A 15408-nucleotide genomic window follows, 5' to 3' on the forward strand; every position below is an offset into this window, starting at 1 on the left:
TTTTAAATTTTATTCATTCATTCATTCATTCATTCATTCATTCATTTTATTCAAAAGGCAGATACGCAGAGAGGAGGAAAGGCAGGAAGGAAGATCTTTGATGCAATGATTCTCTCCTCATGTGGCCACAATGGCAGGAGCTAAGTTGATTTGAAGCCAGGAGCCTTTTCTGGGTCTCTCATGTGGGTGCAGGGACTTAAGGCTCAGGGCCATGCTAGACTGCTTTCCCAGGCCACAAGCAAGGAGCTGGATGGGAAGCAGAGTTGCCAAGATTAGAACTGGTGCCCACATGGGATCCTGGCACGTGCAAGGTGTGGACTTGAGTCACTAGGCTACCGTGCTGAGCCCTATCCTCACTTCTACAAGACCAGGACCAAGCCTTTGTCTCAGTTTTCTAGAGCAGGGTTCTTCATACTAAGCATAGTTCACTTTTGAGATTAGATAATTCTTTCTTGTGGTAGAATTCTGCAACATCTTTGGTATCTATCACATTAGATACCAGAAGCTCCTGCAGACTCTGATTAGTACAGAGACGTCCAGATATTGCCAAAATGCCCTCACCACATTTGCAGAGTCCGCTCTAGTGAGAGCTTACAAATTGTAAATTATTGATTTAAGGTGTATAAATATTGCCTTTTATCAAACCAATGAAATAAATGTGTCCATAAAAATCCTATTTTGCATACATTCAAGAGTAGCTTAATCCTGTCAGATTCATGTATACTTTCTTTTTTTTATTTATTTATTTTTTAATTTTTTTTTTTTATTGGAAAGGCGGATATACAGAGAGGAGAGACAGAGAGGAAGATCTTCCGTCCCATGATTCACCCCCCAAGTGAGCGCAATGGGCCGATGCTATGCCAGGAGCCAGGAGCCTCTTCCGGGTCTCCCACGCAGGTGCAGGGTCCCAAAGCTTTGGGCTGTCCTCGACTGCTTTCCCAGGCCACAGGCAGGGAGCTGGAAGGGAAGCGGGGCTGCCGGGATTAGAATTGGCACCCATATGGGATCCCGGGCGTGCAAGGCGAGGACCTTTAACCACTTGCGCCACTGCGCCGGGCCCCATGTATACTTTCTAAATGACTTCCCGAGGATGAGGCTTCAGTGACAGCCTTTTCCAGCCTACTTAATCAGTAAACAACTTTGGGATAATATTTAAGGAATACAAGTTGAAGAAACAGTATCCTAGATGAGTATTTCATGCAGCAGCTGAAAGTCCACTTGGGATGCTTATATTCACATTAGAGTCTGTAGGTTAAACTTGTGGCTCCGCTTCCAATTTAGGTTCCTACTAGTGACTACCCTGGAAAACAGCAGATATCTTGGGTCCCTGCTACCTATGTGAGAGACCTGAATTGAATTCTGGAACCCTGGCTTCCAGTATATCTAGTCATTGCTGTTGTCAGACATTTGGTTCATGAATCAGCAAATGGAAGACCAATTTCCCTTGGTCTCCTCTCTTCCCCTTACTTTCAAATACGTTAATTTAATTAATAAATTAAAAAGAAAGTCCTAAACAAATAATTTTACTGTATTCCAAAAAAAAGCTGTCTTCGAAAAAATTGATCTGATCATTAAAGCAATCTAGAACATGACAATAATAGTTAAAATTTGTAGTATTAATTTATAGCATTAACTGATGCTTACCATCAGATATAGTGTGTTATTGCGGAAAAAAAGATAAAATTCAAGTGGTCTGTAAGTCACCTATAATTCCAAAGCAGAGGAATTTCACACACGTTGAAGATGCTTTGAGGGAACAATGTGCATCTGTGCAGATTTCTAGTGCATTTTTTTCACATTCAATTGATAATTAATCATAGGCCAGGACTGAAAAAAAATTGTAGTTTCTTGGAGTACAAGGGAATTGTTTCACTTGAATAGCTGTTTTTGTAAATGAAAATTCTCACCATTAGAATCTTCAAAGACCTAAGATGAATCGATCCCAACAGATATCACTTAATAACTTACATTTCTATTTACCTGAGAATTCTTCTCTTCTGGGATTTCCGAAAGACCCCACCAGCAGTCTCCCGCTACATGATGTATCAGACTGGATTTGTATATTTCGGGTCAGCAGTCCAACTTCAGCAGCCAAACTAATGTGTCGGCCATCCTCCATGACATGGACACTTCCTGGGGCAATAGGAGTTGGACAAAAACAATCTTTACAAACCTATTTCAGAAATCACTAGCTGGGGACACAACGAACCTGACAAATGAAAACACTCCCTTCCCTTCGGAAGGGCTGCCGACATTAAGGTCTGCTTTTCCTCAGGCATTCCCCAAGACGTCAGCTGAGAAATAAAACAGCCCATTCACTAGTCTCTCTCTGGGATCACAGGGAGAGTGCCTGAGCAAAAATTCATTTCTTCTCAGTAGCTGAGGGTGCTGGAACAGCTGTTGGTACAGGAAGTCAGCGTAGGCTTGTCCAATTTGGAAGGTCTCTACCTCGTGCCTTACATAAAATCAGCGGGAAAATCCATGAGCCTGTCACATGACAGACAGGAATGTCAGGTCAGCTGAGGGAGGCAGTGACAGAAGGAAAGCAATAGTGTACACGAGTAAATGGCAAAAGGGAGGCAGCAGCAGCCTCCTCGTCAGCCAGTCTCAGCTCACCACCACCTGAAACACCTTTCCAGGAACTGGGAGCCTTCAGCTCACATCACTGACACCAGTTACATCTTCCCTTGAGTATCACTGGTAGGGATGGCTGAAGACTCTCTTTCTCTGCCACTGCTTTAAAGAAGAAATCATCCTTGCAATTATGGACTAGAAATCGCTGTAAATACTCATTCCCTCTCACTTAGGAGATAAAAAGGTATCCCATCACCCCCTCATGTTCAAGTTCTGTTACAGATTTGTTATATCTCCTGGATTAGATTTGTCTTTAGACCAAAACCAGAAGATAAAAGTTTTTATGTTTTTTCTCTCTTTTATAGAAAATGCGAATAGTGCATAGTATATAAAGTACCCTGTCCTTTCGTTTTTAAAGGTACTGCTTTTTTTCCTTCCCGTTTTTCCATAATAGTAGTACACACATAATGTGCACTTCACACCAGGGAGCACTATTACTAAGTTGGAAAAATGAAGCCAGTATATATAATAGTCACTATACTCATAAGTACTGTTCAATTTAGCATACCATAGAATAAACCAGTAATTCTGTGTCCATGAATTTTTACTTTTGGCTAAATCATGAAATTGCCCAGTAATATTGAATGAGAATATCATATTAGAAACTTGCTTTTTGTTTTTATAGTCCTTTAGAATTAGGCCAAACAATTAATGAAGAAATAGATATTAAGCCTTCGCGTATGAGTCTAAAGCACCAAGAAGGTACTATGCTTGGCTGCTGAATAGCAATCAGAGCGAGTCAGGGGTAACTGCATTCTTCCTGGTGCATTCCCATTCCTGTACCAATAAACCAAAACCTTACCAAGGTGCCGGTGTCTGAGTCGTTCATAGATTCGAATATGGTGGCCCTTGACTTCTCTCACAGTGAGGACTTCTGCTTCATGAGGCTCGTAAGAAGAGGAAGTAAGGATAATTTTGTCATGAGGTTGCCAGTCCACCACATCCTCAACTATGATTCTGTAACAACATAAAACAGCATTAAAGTGCAGTAACAATGAAACAGATTGCCTACTAACTCCGCAGAGAGAAGAAAATAAATTATGATGAACAAGTACCACTAGGAGCTAAGCTAAAGGTAGAAACATAAAACAGTGGGATAAAAATGTGTTTTTCAAGAAGTTTAATATTAATGGATTAAATTACCTGAGTTGAAAATGTATGAGACTACTTCAAAAACTTCATGGAAAATGAAATAAAAAGATAAGTTTGGTACTTAAAAATAAATCCATGCATATAAGCAGTCTTAAAAGTTCATGAGAAGCACATGAACAAAACTATGCATGGATTTTAAATGCTTTTGTATCCAAATCTCTCTGATCTTCAATTGTACTATGCCGTGTGGACTTTTAAACCCTATTATGTGTCATAGGAGCAGTAAAGATATTCTGTGGTCTTTAATTACAAGTTACCAGAGTAAGAAACTATGCAAGAGTTTAGCAAATGCACCAACAGGTGATTTTCTGTAACAGCAAACTTTCTACTTGGTTTGGAAAACAAACATAAAGACATTTAAAAGACATATTTACTCATACTATCTGAAGATATACAATGCTATTCTTGAACAGTTTATCATTATACATTAAGGATATTTTATTCATTGTCAGATACAAGTGTGAATTTTCAATGTGCCACCTACCAGCCACATCAACAGAAATCATAACTTTTCAACTTAATATTCTTATCTGAAAAGTGCTAACAACTTCAATATTCAAATTTTACTGTGAGAACAAAAATACCAGTATCTTTGAGTATATTATGTTCTCTGCATTATGAATTCATCATGTTATGAAATGGTGTAGGTTTTGTTCATTTGAGGGTTTTTGTTTAATCTCACATTTAATAAGATATTTGCCTAATCTTTCACTGTTGCCTAGCTTTTTCTAGTATGACTACTTTATTCCCCATTTAGTCATTATAAACTTCAATAACATAAGTTTAATTACCTAGCTGTTTTGCTAATACCAAGATTATAGCAAGCTTTGAAACTATATTGTCCTCTACCAGTAAATCTTCATCAGGGTTCATGTGCAGGCCGTGTGTAGCCATACCGCATTGTAGTGATTAAGCCCCTGGACTGCACTAGACATTATACAAGCTATAAGAGACATAATGGCAAATAAAAATGTGTTATTTGCATTAAATGATAACAATTTAGATTTATCTCATAGACAATCTCAATTAAACTTCTCTATGGGAATAAGATTTTGAAGTGTTTAAACTGTAACCACAACAACAACAAAAAGACAAATGAAGGCCCATTATTCATGGGCAAATTATATGAAACAGAAAGAGAGAAAGAGACAGAGAGGGAGAGATAATAATGATAGAAAAAAATACTATTGTCAATTGATTCAATATTGATGAAAGAATTTGGTTTCATCTCTGTCCCTGGTTTCTTATAATTTCTTATACATTACAATACTCAAGCAACCACTAGCTTTTAAGAGAAAACTGAGATACAAGGAAATTAAGTAGCAAAACTAAATACAGATAGCTAAATGAGTTCATAGATCAAAAAGAAGACCCCTATTCAACTCCAGGGTTCTTGCCAGCAATATATCACCCTTTCTGTGATATTCTTAAATCTTTCCCTGCTAGATTGCAACTTAAAAAACAGTACATCTACATTTCAGAATGAAATCACAATAGTCCAATAAAATACAAAAGTGTGGTGTGAGCTATATATTGTAATAATTTACAGCCATTTAAGGCTTCCAAACTTACAGGTGCATAAAAATGCCATTTTCCTCTATTCTCCTGAAGCTTTAGGATTCTAAATGCCATGAGAACCATATAAAGATATTAAAGGTGCTTAGCTCCATTCACCTTTATTCTGATCTGGCAACATTGGTGAAGCAACTTTAAAGAAAAGTATGGTCCTAATAGCAATATCCTAATTGTTTCTCTCAACCAGGTATCAGTTTTTCTTAAACTCTAATATCCACTGTTATTAGTTGCTAGTTTTCTACCACTATGACTACCTTGTAATCATTTCAAGAAATCCTAACTTCAGGATTATTTCAGTCAGAATCCAGCCACATTTTAGGTCTCTGATTAATACTAACAGGACTGAGGTTGTACACTGGGTTAAGCCACTGTGTACAACAACTGCATTCCATACCACACTGCCAGCTGGAATCTTAGCTACTCCAGTTCTGTTCCAGCTCCCTGATAAAGTGCCTTGGAAAGCAGTGGAAGATGATTCAACTCTTCAAGCTCCTTACCCAACAGGGAGACCCAGATGGAGTTCCAGGTTCCATGCTTTGGCCTGGCCCACCCCCAGGCATTGTGTATCTTTCTCTGTCTTAATCTTCATCTCTGTCACTCCGCCTTTCAAATAAATAAGTCTTTTTAAAAAACTACTAATGAGAATCCTAGAGCTATTAAGAGGAGATTGTTGTTCTGAACGAAAAATACCTAAAGCAATAAGTAAACAAAAAATCACAACCTGTTTGCAACATAATTGGACCTAAATGGAAACCATATGAGAGGAAATTATGAATAATCACTGTGGAAACATCCTTGAAGATAATTTTTTAAAAGTATGTACAAAACATCAACATTTTCTTCTTATTTGGCATTAAAACTTGACTTAGTTAAGGAAAAATATAATGGTTATTACTCAAAAATGCAATACTTAGTTCAAACATGTAAAGGAATATATGCCTTTATATTTTCTTTAAAAGTTGTTATAATAATGTATATAATATTTAGATATAAATACCTGCAATTTAAATAAATTTGCTAGCCAAATTTTTGAGATACCCTAATGACACAATTACATTTGATTACAGGCTCAGAATGTGCAAACCCAAAAATGCTCCCTCCCACCCTCTAACCCCAGGCTAGGGATGGCCACAGCCTTCTAAACACTTGATAATATTGAATAATTTTACTTTTTGAGGGTTTTATTTTAAGATTTGTTTATTTATTTGAAAGGCAAAGTTGCATATATATGTACACACACACACACACACACACACACACACACAACATATATATAGATAGAGAGAGAGATGGAGAGATAAGGATGAAATCTCTACCCATTAGTTCACTACCCAAATACCCATAAAGGCTAGGGATGGGACATTCTGAACCCATGAGCAAGCAGCTACTTCCAGCACCTCCATTGCTTTCTGAGGTACATTAACATGGAGCTGGATCATAAATTGAGCAACTGGGACTCAAGCGATGCTTAGATAGAATGCCAAAGTTACAGGCAGCAGCTTAACTCACTAGGTTATAATGCCAATGCTTCAGCTACAGTTTGTTAATGTCACTGAAATATCATAAAGATCCTAAGAGTGCTTTGCACTGTGATATTTAAGAAACAAAACTCTGTAATGATGTTGATATTGATGTGGGCAACAACAATAATGATAGCATCTATGAATTATTTTTATGAATTATTATCTATGAATTTATTATTATTATCTATGAATTATTTATTTTACCTATGCTCCTTTTCCTCATTCCAGGAATTCCATTCCACCACTACTGAGAACAGCTCTCTTCATGTATCAGACTATAACTAATTCTAGTGACAGGTGCATTCCAGAGCCCCACAAACCTTTCACCTAAAGGTGGGCATGAGACAAAACCTCTATTTCTATGTCAAAATCGTTTCTCTAAAGGTGAATGTTTGCCCCACCAGCTAATACTTTCACTCTGGATACCCATATCCCATACGGGAGTGACTAAATTTGAGTTGCATCTCAGTTCCCGATTCTAATTTCTGATAACATGCAGCCTGAGAAGCAGCAGGTGACGGTTCAAGCTGTTGTGGGCATTTGGAGAGTGAAACAGCAGATGGAAGATCTCTCTCTCTGCTTCCCTCTCCTTTTCTCTTTCTCTTCCTGTATGCGTATATGTGTGTATAAACTTTCAAATAGATAAAAGATATATTATTTTGAAATCCTCCCTATGGATGTTTTAATGAAACTTCAAGGAAAGGGAAGCTTCCCCCTTCAATGGTAAAGGTTGTGAAATTTCCAAAAACAACTTTGAGATTACTTGCATCACCCAAAATGGAGAAAATCATTCCAGAGCTGAATATCATGAGATTAAAATACAAAATACAACAGTAGGGTAGTGGAGGCTCCCCTATTGATGAAAAAGAATTTAATTTTCAACTGGAAGAATCTTGATTATAAATACCCTGTACTTATGCTTTTTTTTCTAGCTGAAAAAAGTTAACATTTTGCAAATATTAAATCATTGAATAATTCCTACAATTGTCTGTGAACCATTTATTATCCATAATTATAAAAAGTAAGTATGATAATATGACTTAGAGAGGATAATTTATCTAGTGTCACTCATTCATCACGAAGCAAAATTATTTTACTTTGACTTATCTCAAATTTCCTTCCCCTTTTATGGTAGAATACTATCTTAAAATTCCTTTACAGACCCATATGTTTTTTCCCATGACAGAGATAGCAGTCTAAAATTAAGTCCAGGTAATTCACTGGACTAGAAGGAATCATCTTTTGGAAGCTACACATGTGAACCTCAACTGTCAACAGGCAGCTAATTTCATGGAGTAATCTAGCAGTGGGAATATGTTGTTAATATAATGAAGTCTGAGCAATAAACAAAACTATAGTTTTTGAAAATATATTCAAGAAATTATATCCCCATTTTCTGGTTACTATGCTATTGAGAAAAAAGGACCAATAAGTTCTGATTTCCAGAAAAGACATCCCAATTCAATGTGGCAGGCATTTACTAGAAGCATTCTCTACAATTTGCTCTGTGCCACATGCTAAGTGGTATATCGAATCAATAATAAAAAATGTTCCTCTTCTGTAGAGTCATTGGAGGTGTATAAATAAAGCAGCTTGGTATTGTGTATTAGGAAGCATTTTTAAAAATGCTATAAATCATAAAAATTTCATGCTGTAGTAGTTAAAATGGTAGGTAAATCAATGCTGGAGAAGAGATTGCAAGCCTTGTTACGGATGTGATAAAATCTTCCAGTGTAAGTAACACACCTGAAGACTACTAAGAAGGGATTCAAGAATCTGGATCTGACACTTAATTACATTTTGTTAAGGAGCTAGTACAAAAATTATATTAAATCATGTGAAGAAGTATCAAAGTGAGAATGCAGCCAAAGAGACAGAAATAGGCAACAAAATATTTCAAACAAGGAATTGGAGAAAAACATTAAAAATGAAGTGTAGCCAAAGAATACATCGCTAATTAGATTCATGGAGTAACAGAATACAGATAGATACACAGACAGATATTTTCGCTAATGACACTCAAATAAAAAGAGTTGCTTCCTGGAGAAAAGAATGTGATAACAAACAAATTGACTTATTTCTCAGTTCAGGGTAATTTTCTTGTCAATAAGTGATAGGAAATCACTGTATCTTGAAATTATAGGAACTCTTCTCAATATGCTAATAAAAATAAATCACTTGAAACACCTCATACCTGATTCAATAGCTACTGTCAATCAAAAAAAAAAAAAGGCAACTGCTGGTGAGGACAAAGAGAAGGAAAACTGTTACTACTACTGGAATTGCCATTTGGGGATTTACTCATCAATATAATCTTGCTCTCTTACATATAAATACTAAATAAATAAATTACATATATAATTGCTAAGCTTGTTTTGCTTGGCATTATAATAAGTTCATAAAATTAAACAAAAAAGCTCTGAAGGCTTCATATTGTTATTCATAAAATACATCAATTCTATATACATAAATTTAGATGTTCAATTCTGTTGGTGAAATTCACAAAAAGGTTCATGTGAAACATGCTTCTACGACAAGGTTTAATATTTCATTTTTTTTAGAGGCAGAGAAAGAGATTACCCATATTCTGGTTCACTAACCAAATGCCTACAGTGGTGGAGACAGGCCTCCATAAACCCAAGAGCAGTCAATTCCAACTGTATCTTCTACAGGAGTGGCAGGAAGCCTACTATTTGAACCCCTGCCTCCCAGGGTGTACAATGGCAAGAAGTCAAACTTAAATGCCAAACCCAGGCACTTTCACATGGGACATGAACATCTTAATCACTAGGCTAAATGCTTGCCTCTAGAAAGGCTTATTCAACTGACTTTAAGGAATATTGCCAAGCGATGTTTAAAGTAAATGGCATGAATAAGATTTTTATGTCAGTAAATACTGTATCAATATTAAAGTGTTAGATTTGCTAATATTGCATGGCTAAGTAAAATATTATTAACAGGAAATACTGAATGAAGAGGATATCATAGCTTCTTATATTTTACAAGTGTTTGTTAGCCTTAAATAATTTTTAAGAACATTGAAAAGCTTTAAAAATAAAAACATTTTGATAATAATACATAATTTATATAAGGTCATTAAAGTTTTACTAGGGACTGATTCTAGAAATCTTTTTAATATTTTTAATATGTGGAACACAAGTAATGGAAACAAGCAAAGTAGTGCAAAAATTCAGCCTCAGGAACTTACGGCTTTATGAACTTGGAAAATTTAACTTCTAGCCTCAGCTTTTATATCCATAAAATGCAGCTAATACCTAAATTATAGCATTCAAAGATCTAAATGTGATAATATATCTGAAATGCTTGGTAGAGGGCAGATATAGACCAAGTCCACATGATAAGAACGTAATGAATGGTAGCTAGTTAATTACTATGGATAGTTTTAATGAATAAAATTGAGTTTCTTTCAAAATAGCCTATAGCTCAGACTCAATAAGGTTTTTCAACACATTCTTATAAGAAAATCCATTCATATGGCTCTTTGCAAATTCTAACTTGCTAACCTTTTAATTATAATTAAGGCTTCCTATTGATCTCTGAAAGAAATGCCTACTTTACAGATCCTTGTGGTCTGCAAAGTCACTTCAGACCCATGTGACCAATCTGAATTTCACATATATCCTGCTCTCCAAACTTAATCTACATTGAGTTAAAGACACCATCATCTATTTATACAAATCAGGGACCAAGAAAGCACCTTGTATCCAATGCCAATGTTTTGTTTTGTTTTAAATATGAACTTGATTGTCTTATGGAATATCTGGAAAGCTGCAAATGTATTATTTTTGAGTGTGTCTGTGAAGTGGTCTCCAAAGGAGGTTGATGTGTAGGTCAGTAGACTGACAGAGAACATCTGTCCTTAGTGTGGGGAGGCAATATCCAATTTGCTGGGGTCCCAGAAAAGGCGATCTCTTAGTCTCTCAATCCTCTCTCCCTTCCTCCCTCCCCCGCCCTTGCTTTCTTTCTCTTTCACTCATTCTCTCTCTCACCTCCACCCCCACCAGCTACCCTTGAATAGGCAGTTTTCTTCTCCTTTCCTTGGATGTTAAAACTCCAGGGTGCACCAAAGGCTACACCTACACTTGTGTCAGAACAACAGCTACACCATCATGTTCTCTGAGGTTGTGGCCTGGACTAATCTATGCAATCAGTCTCCGCAGCTGCATAAGCCAATGCTTCTAACAAATATCCTCTCCCACATAGTATATCTCAAATGAATATATATAACACTTCTAATCTTTAAGCATCCTATGTATTCATTATATACTCTGTATGCTTATTATGTACATACATATTGAGACTATATTGATTCCATCTGGAGAATTCTGAACAATGAAAGTTCTTACAGATTTTCTCCTGTCTCAAATCTACCCATTTCTCTTCATTGCCACCTGAGTGGCTGACTAGAGATTATCCACTCTGTCCTTTGGATTTTCTAATTTGCATTCCTGGATCCACTTCAGACCTCCCTTGCTATTCTTATTGTGCCCACTGTACCTTCCTTTCATTTTTTATGATTCATGTTATCATTTAAATCAGTGACTCCAACGTACCAGCAAATCCTACAGCCCCAACTGACATGAGTGGGTCTCAGTCCTGGCACTCACTGGCAGGCACTGCAGCCTAGCTTCACTGGCCTGCATCCATTCTGGCTCTCACCAGTGGGTTCTCCTGATGAGCCCAGCTAGGCCAACACTCAGACACAGCTCTCATGTGACCTGGCTGGTGCCACAGCCTTGCGCAGCCTGTCCCACACCCTGGCTCTCTCAAGTGCAAGCAGCTGCTGAGGTCTAACCTAGCAGAGTCTGCCAACTTCCCTGGTTCTCACATTTACCAGTGGGAGCTGCAGCTTAGCAGTGGAGGCCCCAAAGTTCCCCCACCAGGCTTCTTCCCTGCACAGGACTCCGTGTGTGGTGGCAGAGCCTTGCAGGACTGACTTGCAGTCTCAGCTTTCAATCGCAGGTTTGCAGCCTAGCCCAGCCAGGCACAGCCCATACCCTGTCCTAGTTCTTGTGTATGCCAGCAGGTGCTTCTGCACGGCCCAGCTCAGCCTGCTTACTGTGTTTCTATGTTACGTTACCTGTCTAAAACTTATCTGAGCACTATGGTCTGACTAGAGATCAAATTTTAATGATGTATACAATTTGATACATGTCTTTTGAAATTTATTTTTTGTTAATACTTTTGAGGCTCTTCAGTTTTATATTTCCAATATCCATTTAACTTTAATTTTTTCCCAAATTGAGGTTTAATTTTCCTCAGATGGAGTTAGTGAGGTTATATAGCAGGTTCAGTAATTGCCTAAAATACTAATATTCCATATTAGCTCCAGTTTGTGTTCCAATCACTCAATGTCTAATTCAGGTAGAGAAGAATAGCCCAAATATTTGGGCTCCTGCTGTATCTGTGGCAACCCTGGAGAAAACTTCTGTCCCCTAATTCAGTTCTGGATCCTTGGAGAATGAATCAGCAGATAGAAGATTTCTCTCTCTTTCTCTTTCTCTCTCAATCCCCCCCTGTGTTGCAAATAAGTAAAACTTAGAACAAGTTTCTTCTGGTAAAAACATAAAAGGTGGGGCTAACATGGTGATGTTTCAGGTTAAGCTTCCACTTGGGATATTGGCATTTCACATGAGAACTCTGGCTGAAGTCCTGGTTCCTCCATTTTCAAACCAGGGCCCTACTACCACACCCAGAAAAAGCAGCAGAAGTTGGACTAAGTACCTGAGCCCCTGTCAACCGCGTATGAGACTGAGAAGATGTTCCTGGCTCCCAGCTTTCATTTGGTCTATCCCCAACAGTTGTGACCTTTTGGGGAATGAACCAACGTGTAGATGATCTCTCTTTCTTTCCTTCCCTCCCTCCCTCCTTCCCTTCCTCCGACTTTTTCTTTCTTTTGCTCTCTCTCCCGCTGCCCTCACACACACACACACACAGTTTTCCTTTCAAATACGCAAAATTTTTAATACCAACTTTAACATTGTTATGGTTGCATTTTAATTTTTAACTCAATGTTTTTCTTTATAAGAGCACTTTTAACAAATGTTTCTATAACAGGCTTTCTTATTCATGTTTTCTATTATATGACTTTTTTCTATATTCTGTCGTCAATTCTTGCATTTTCTTGTTTATTTTATGCAACTTTTTCCTGTCTTTTCTTCTCCTTTGGTGGTTTGGAAGATGCATATCCTGCTTTACATTCTAATATAGCAGAATCATTCATACTGTCTATGACTTAGTGTGTAACAAAAATCATGGTCACTTACATTGCAAATTTTAAACTGTTGTGATTAGTTTATGCATGAACTTAACCAGGTTTTTCTACTAGTAGTCAATTAAATACTAAACTGGATGTTGGTGTGAAGGTATTTTCTGCATATGAGTAACAGTGAGATGTCCTTAAGAAAAGAACACTACCTTCCATCAATCACTGAGGTTTCCTAGAGGAGGAAGCATATTCCCCCTAATTTTGCAACATCAGTTTGTATTCATTGCTCTGCAACCTGCCAACCAGCACTACAGATTTCAAACTTTCTATCTCCTGTGACTGTGCAAGTGTATTCCCTAAAATAACTCTGGCATGTGATTCCTACATACAAGCCTACGGATGGTCCCTGACTTGGGATGTTACCACTTAAACATTTTGACTCTACTTCAGATCTTTTCCATTTTAGCAATATGTGGTGGGATGCTTCTTTTAAAGCCAGGTAGTGGCAGTGAGCTGCATCTTCCAGTGAGCCTTGCTGTTCCTACAGAGACAATAAAGATCCCGCAGTGTACTCTGCTGCTAGCCCTTGGGGCTAAAGGTATTCCCGATAAACCTCATAAATATTCAACACTTTATTGTAAACTGGACTTGATGTTAGATGATCTTGTCTCATTACAGACTTAGATTTCTGATCACATCTAGGCAGGATAAGCTATGCTATAATGTTTTGCAACTTAAGTACAAAAATTGCTTCTCTATTCACAATATTTTCAACTTCCAATAGGAGGGTCAGAATGTAACCTCATCATAAATCAAGGAGTATGATATAGTGTGTGTATGTGGATATAAGTAGGGTACATGCACACATGAATTACAGACTATGTTATTCTTTAAAATGAAAAACAAAGCCCAAACTAATCAATTAGCCTTTCAAATAACAAATCATTGGTTTTACAATAACTATTTGAATTATGCATGTTTTGTCATTGCTACTAGGAGGTATTCCAGGTTGACAGCAGTGAATGCTTCATTGCTGTTGATGGGTGCAAGCAAGTTAGTTACATTGTACCAGAGACCTGAAACTCCAAAGCAAATTCAGGAAAAAAATGATTGGAAATGGAGAAAGACGGTAGAATCTGGTTTCAGGTGATTATCCAGCATGCACTGGTAACACTGACTCACTGCTAGACTATGAAATCTTAGACAGGCACTGTTGTCTCCATGCACACTAAATACCAGATATTTTGGAACTGAATCTAGTATTGCAAGATTCCAAGTTACTGTACCTTAAGACTGAAATGGCAAATATTGACTTATCTGTATTGATCATGTTGGAAAAGGAGTTGATCACTAATGGAGGCAAGCAACTCTAATGGGCCGCCGTACAATTAAATAAGCTTAAAAGGCTTCTGTATTATTGGAAAACTCTTACAGATGATGCCAGACTATTCATAAAAGAAGAAATTAAACTGATGCACAAAGAAATGCTCACTGGGGACCAGAACGGTAGCCTAACGGCTAATGTCCTCACCTTGAACACGCCGGGATCCCATATGGACGCCGGTTCTAATTCTGGAGGTCCTGCTTCCTATCCAGCTCCCTGCCTGTGGCCTGGGAAAGCAGTCGAGGACAGTGCAAAGCTTGGGACCCTGCACCCATGTGGGAGAACCGGAAGATGCTCCTGGCTCCTGGCTTCGGAATGGCTCAGCTCTGGCCATTGCGGCCGCTTGGGGAGTGAACCATCGGATGGAAGATCTTCCTCTTTGTCTCTCCTCTTCTCCTTATATCTAGTTTTCCAATAAAAATCAATCTTTTAAAAATGCTTATTGTTGTTTGAAATATTAGGAATGTAAAGTTAAAGGAATGATTATTAATGATTTAAACAAAAAATGACAATTCTGACAAAACTACTGTAAAATGGGGAATCTCAATATTGATAATTGTGAAAATTAAATCATTTCATTGGGAAAGAATTCTTTGTGTATTTTACCTTACAAAATCTCATATACCCACAACAGTTATTCTAACTCTGAGAAACGTATCCTAAGAATAATGTACTAAAAATACAAGAAGACAGAAAAATACTTATATACCTCTGTGTATGACAGTAAATTATTACTAGTAACTTCATTATTTTTAATGGAGAAATAGCTGTATAAGTTGTTGCTCAAAATATGTAGATTGTTTATAATTGCGTATGTTCTGTCTATTGCTCTGCCTTTGTAACCTTGAACCTATAAATTTACCTTTTATTACCTAGATTTCTCTTCGATAAGTTTGAATTACCTCGTAAAT

At 37.4% G+C, this 15408-nt stretch overlaps 1 protein-coding gene across 1 annotated transcript in view; it reads right to left on the reverse strand.

Annotated features, from left to right (window-relative positions):
• The window catches only part of PKHD1 (PKHD1 ciliary IPT domain containing fibrocystin/polyductin), a 405478-nt gene that overhangs the window by 116153 nt on the left and 273917 nt on the right, over positions 1-15408 (reverse strand). Inside the window, exons 55-56 of the mRNA XM_040983008.1 lie at positions 3437-3591; positions 1981-2133 (exon numbers count right to left, since the gene is read on the reverse strand). Coding sequence (XP_040838942.1) covers positions 1981-2133; positions 3437-3591 — 308 coding nt within the window. The remainder of the gene's footprint in view (positions 1-1980; positions 2134-3436; positions 3592-15408) is intronic.

Source organism: Ochotona curzoniae, unplaced genomic scaffold (genome assembly GCF_017591425.1).
Source record: "Ochotona curzoniae isolate NIBS_2020 unplaced genomic scaffold, NIBS_Ocur_1.0 contig_3819, whole genome shotgun sequence".
Classification (NCBI taxonomy): Eukaryota; Metazoa; Chordata; class Mammalia; order Lagomorpha; family Ochotonidae; genus Ochotona; species Ochotona curzoniae.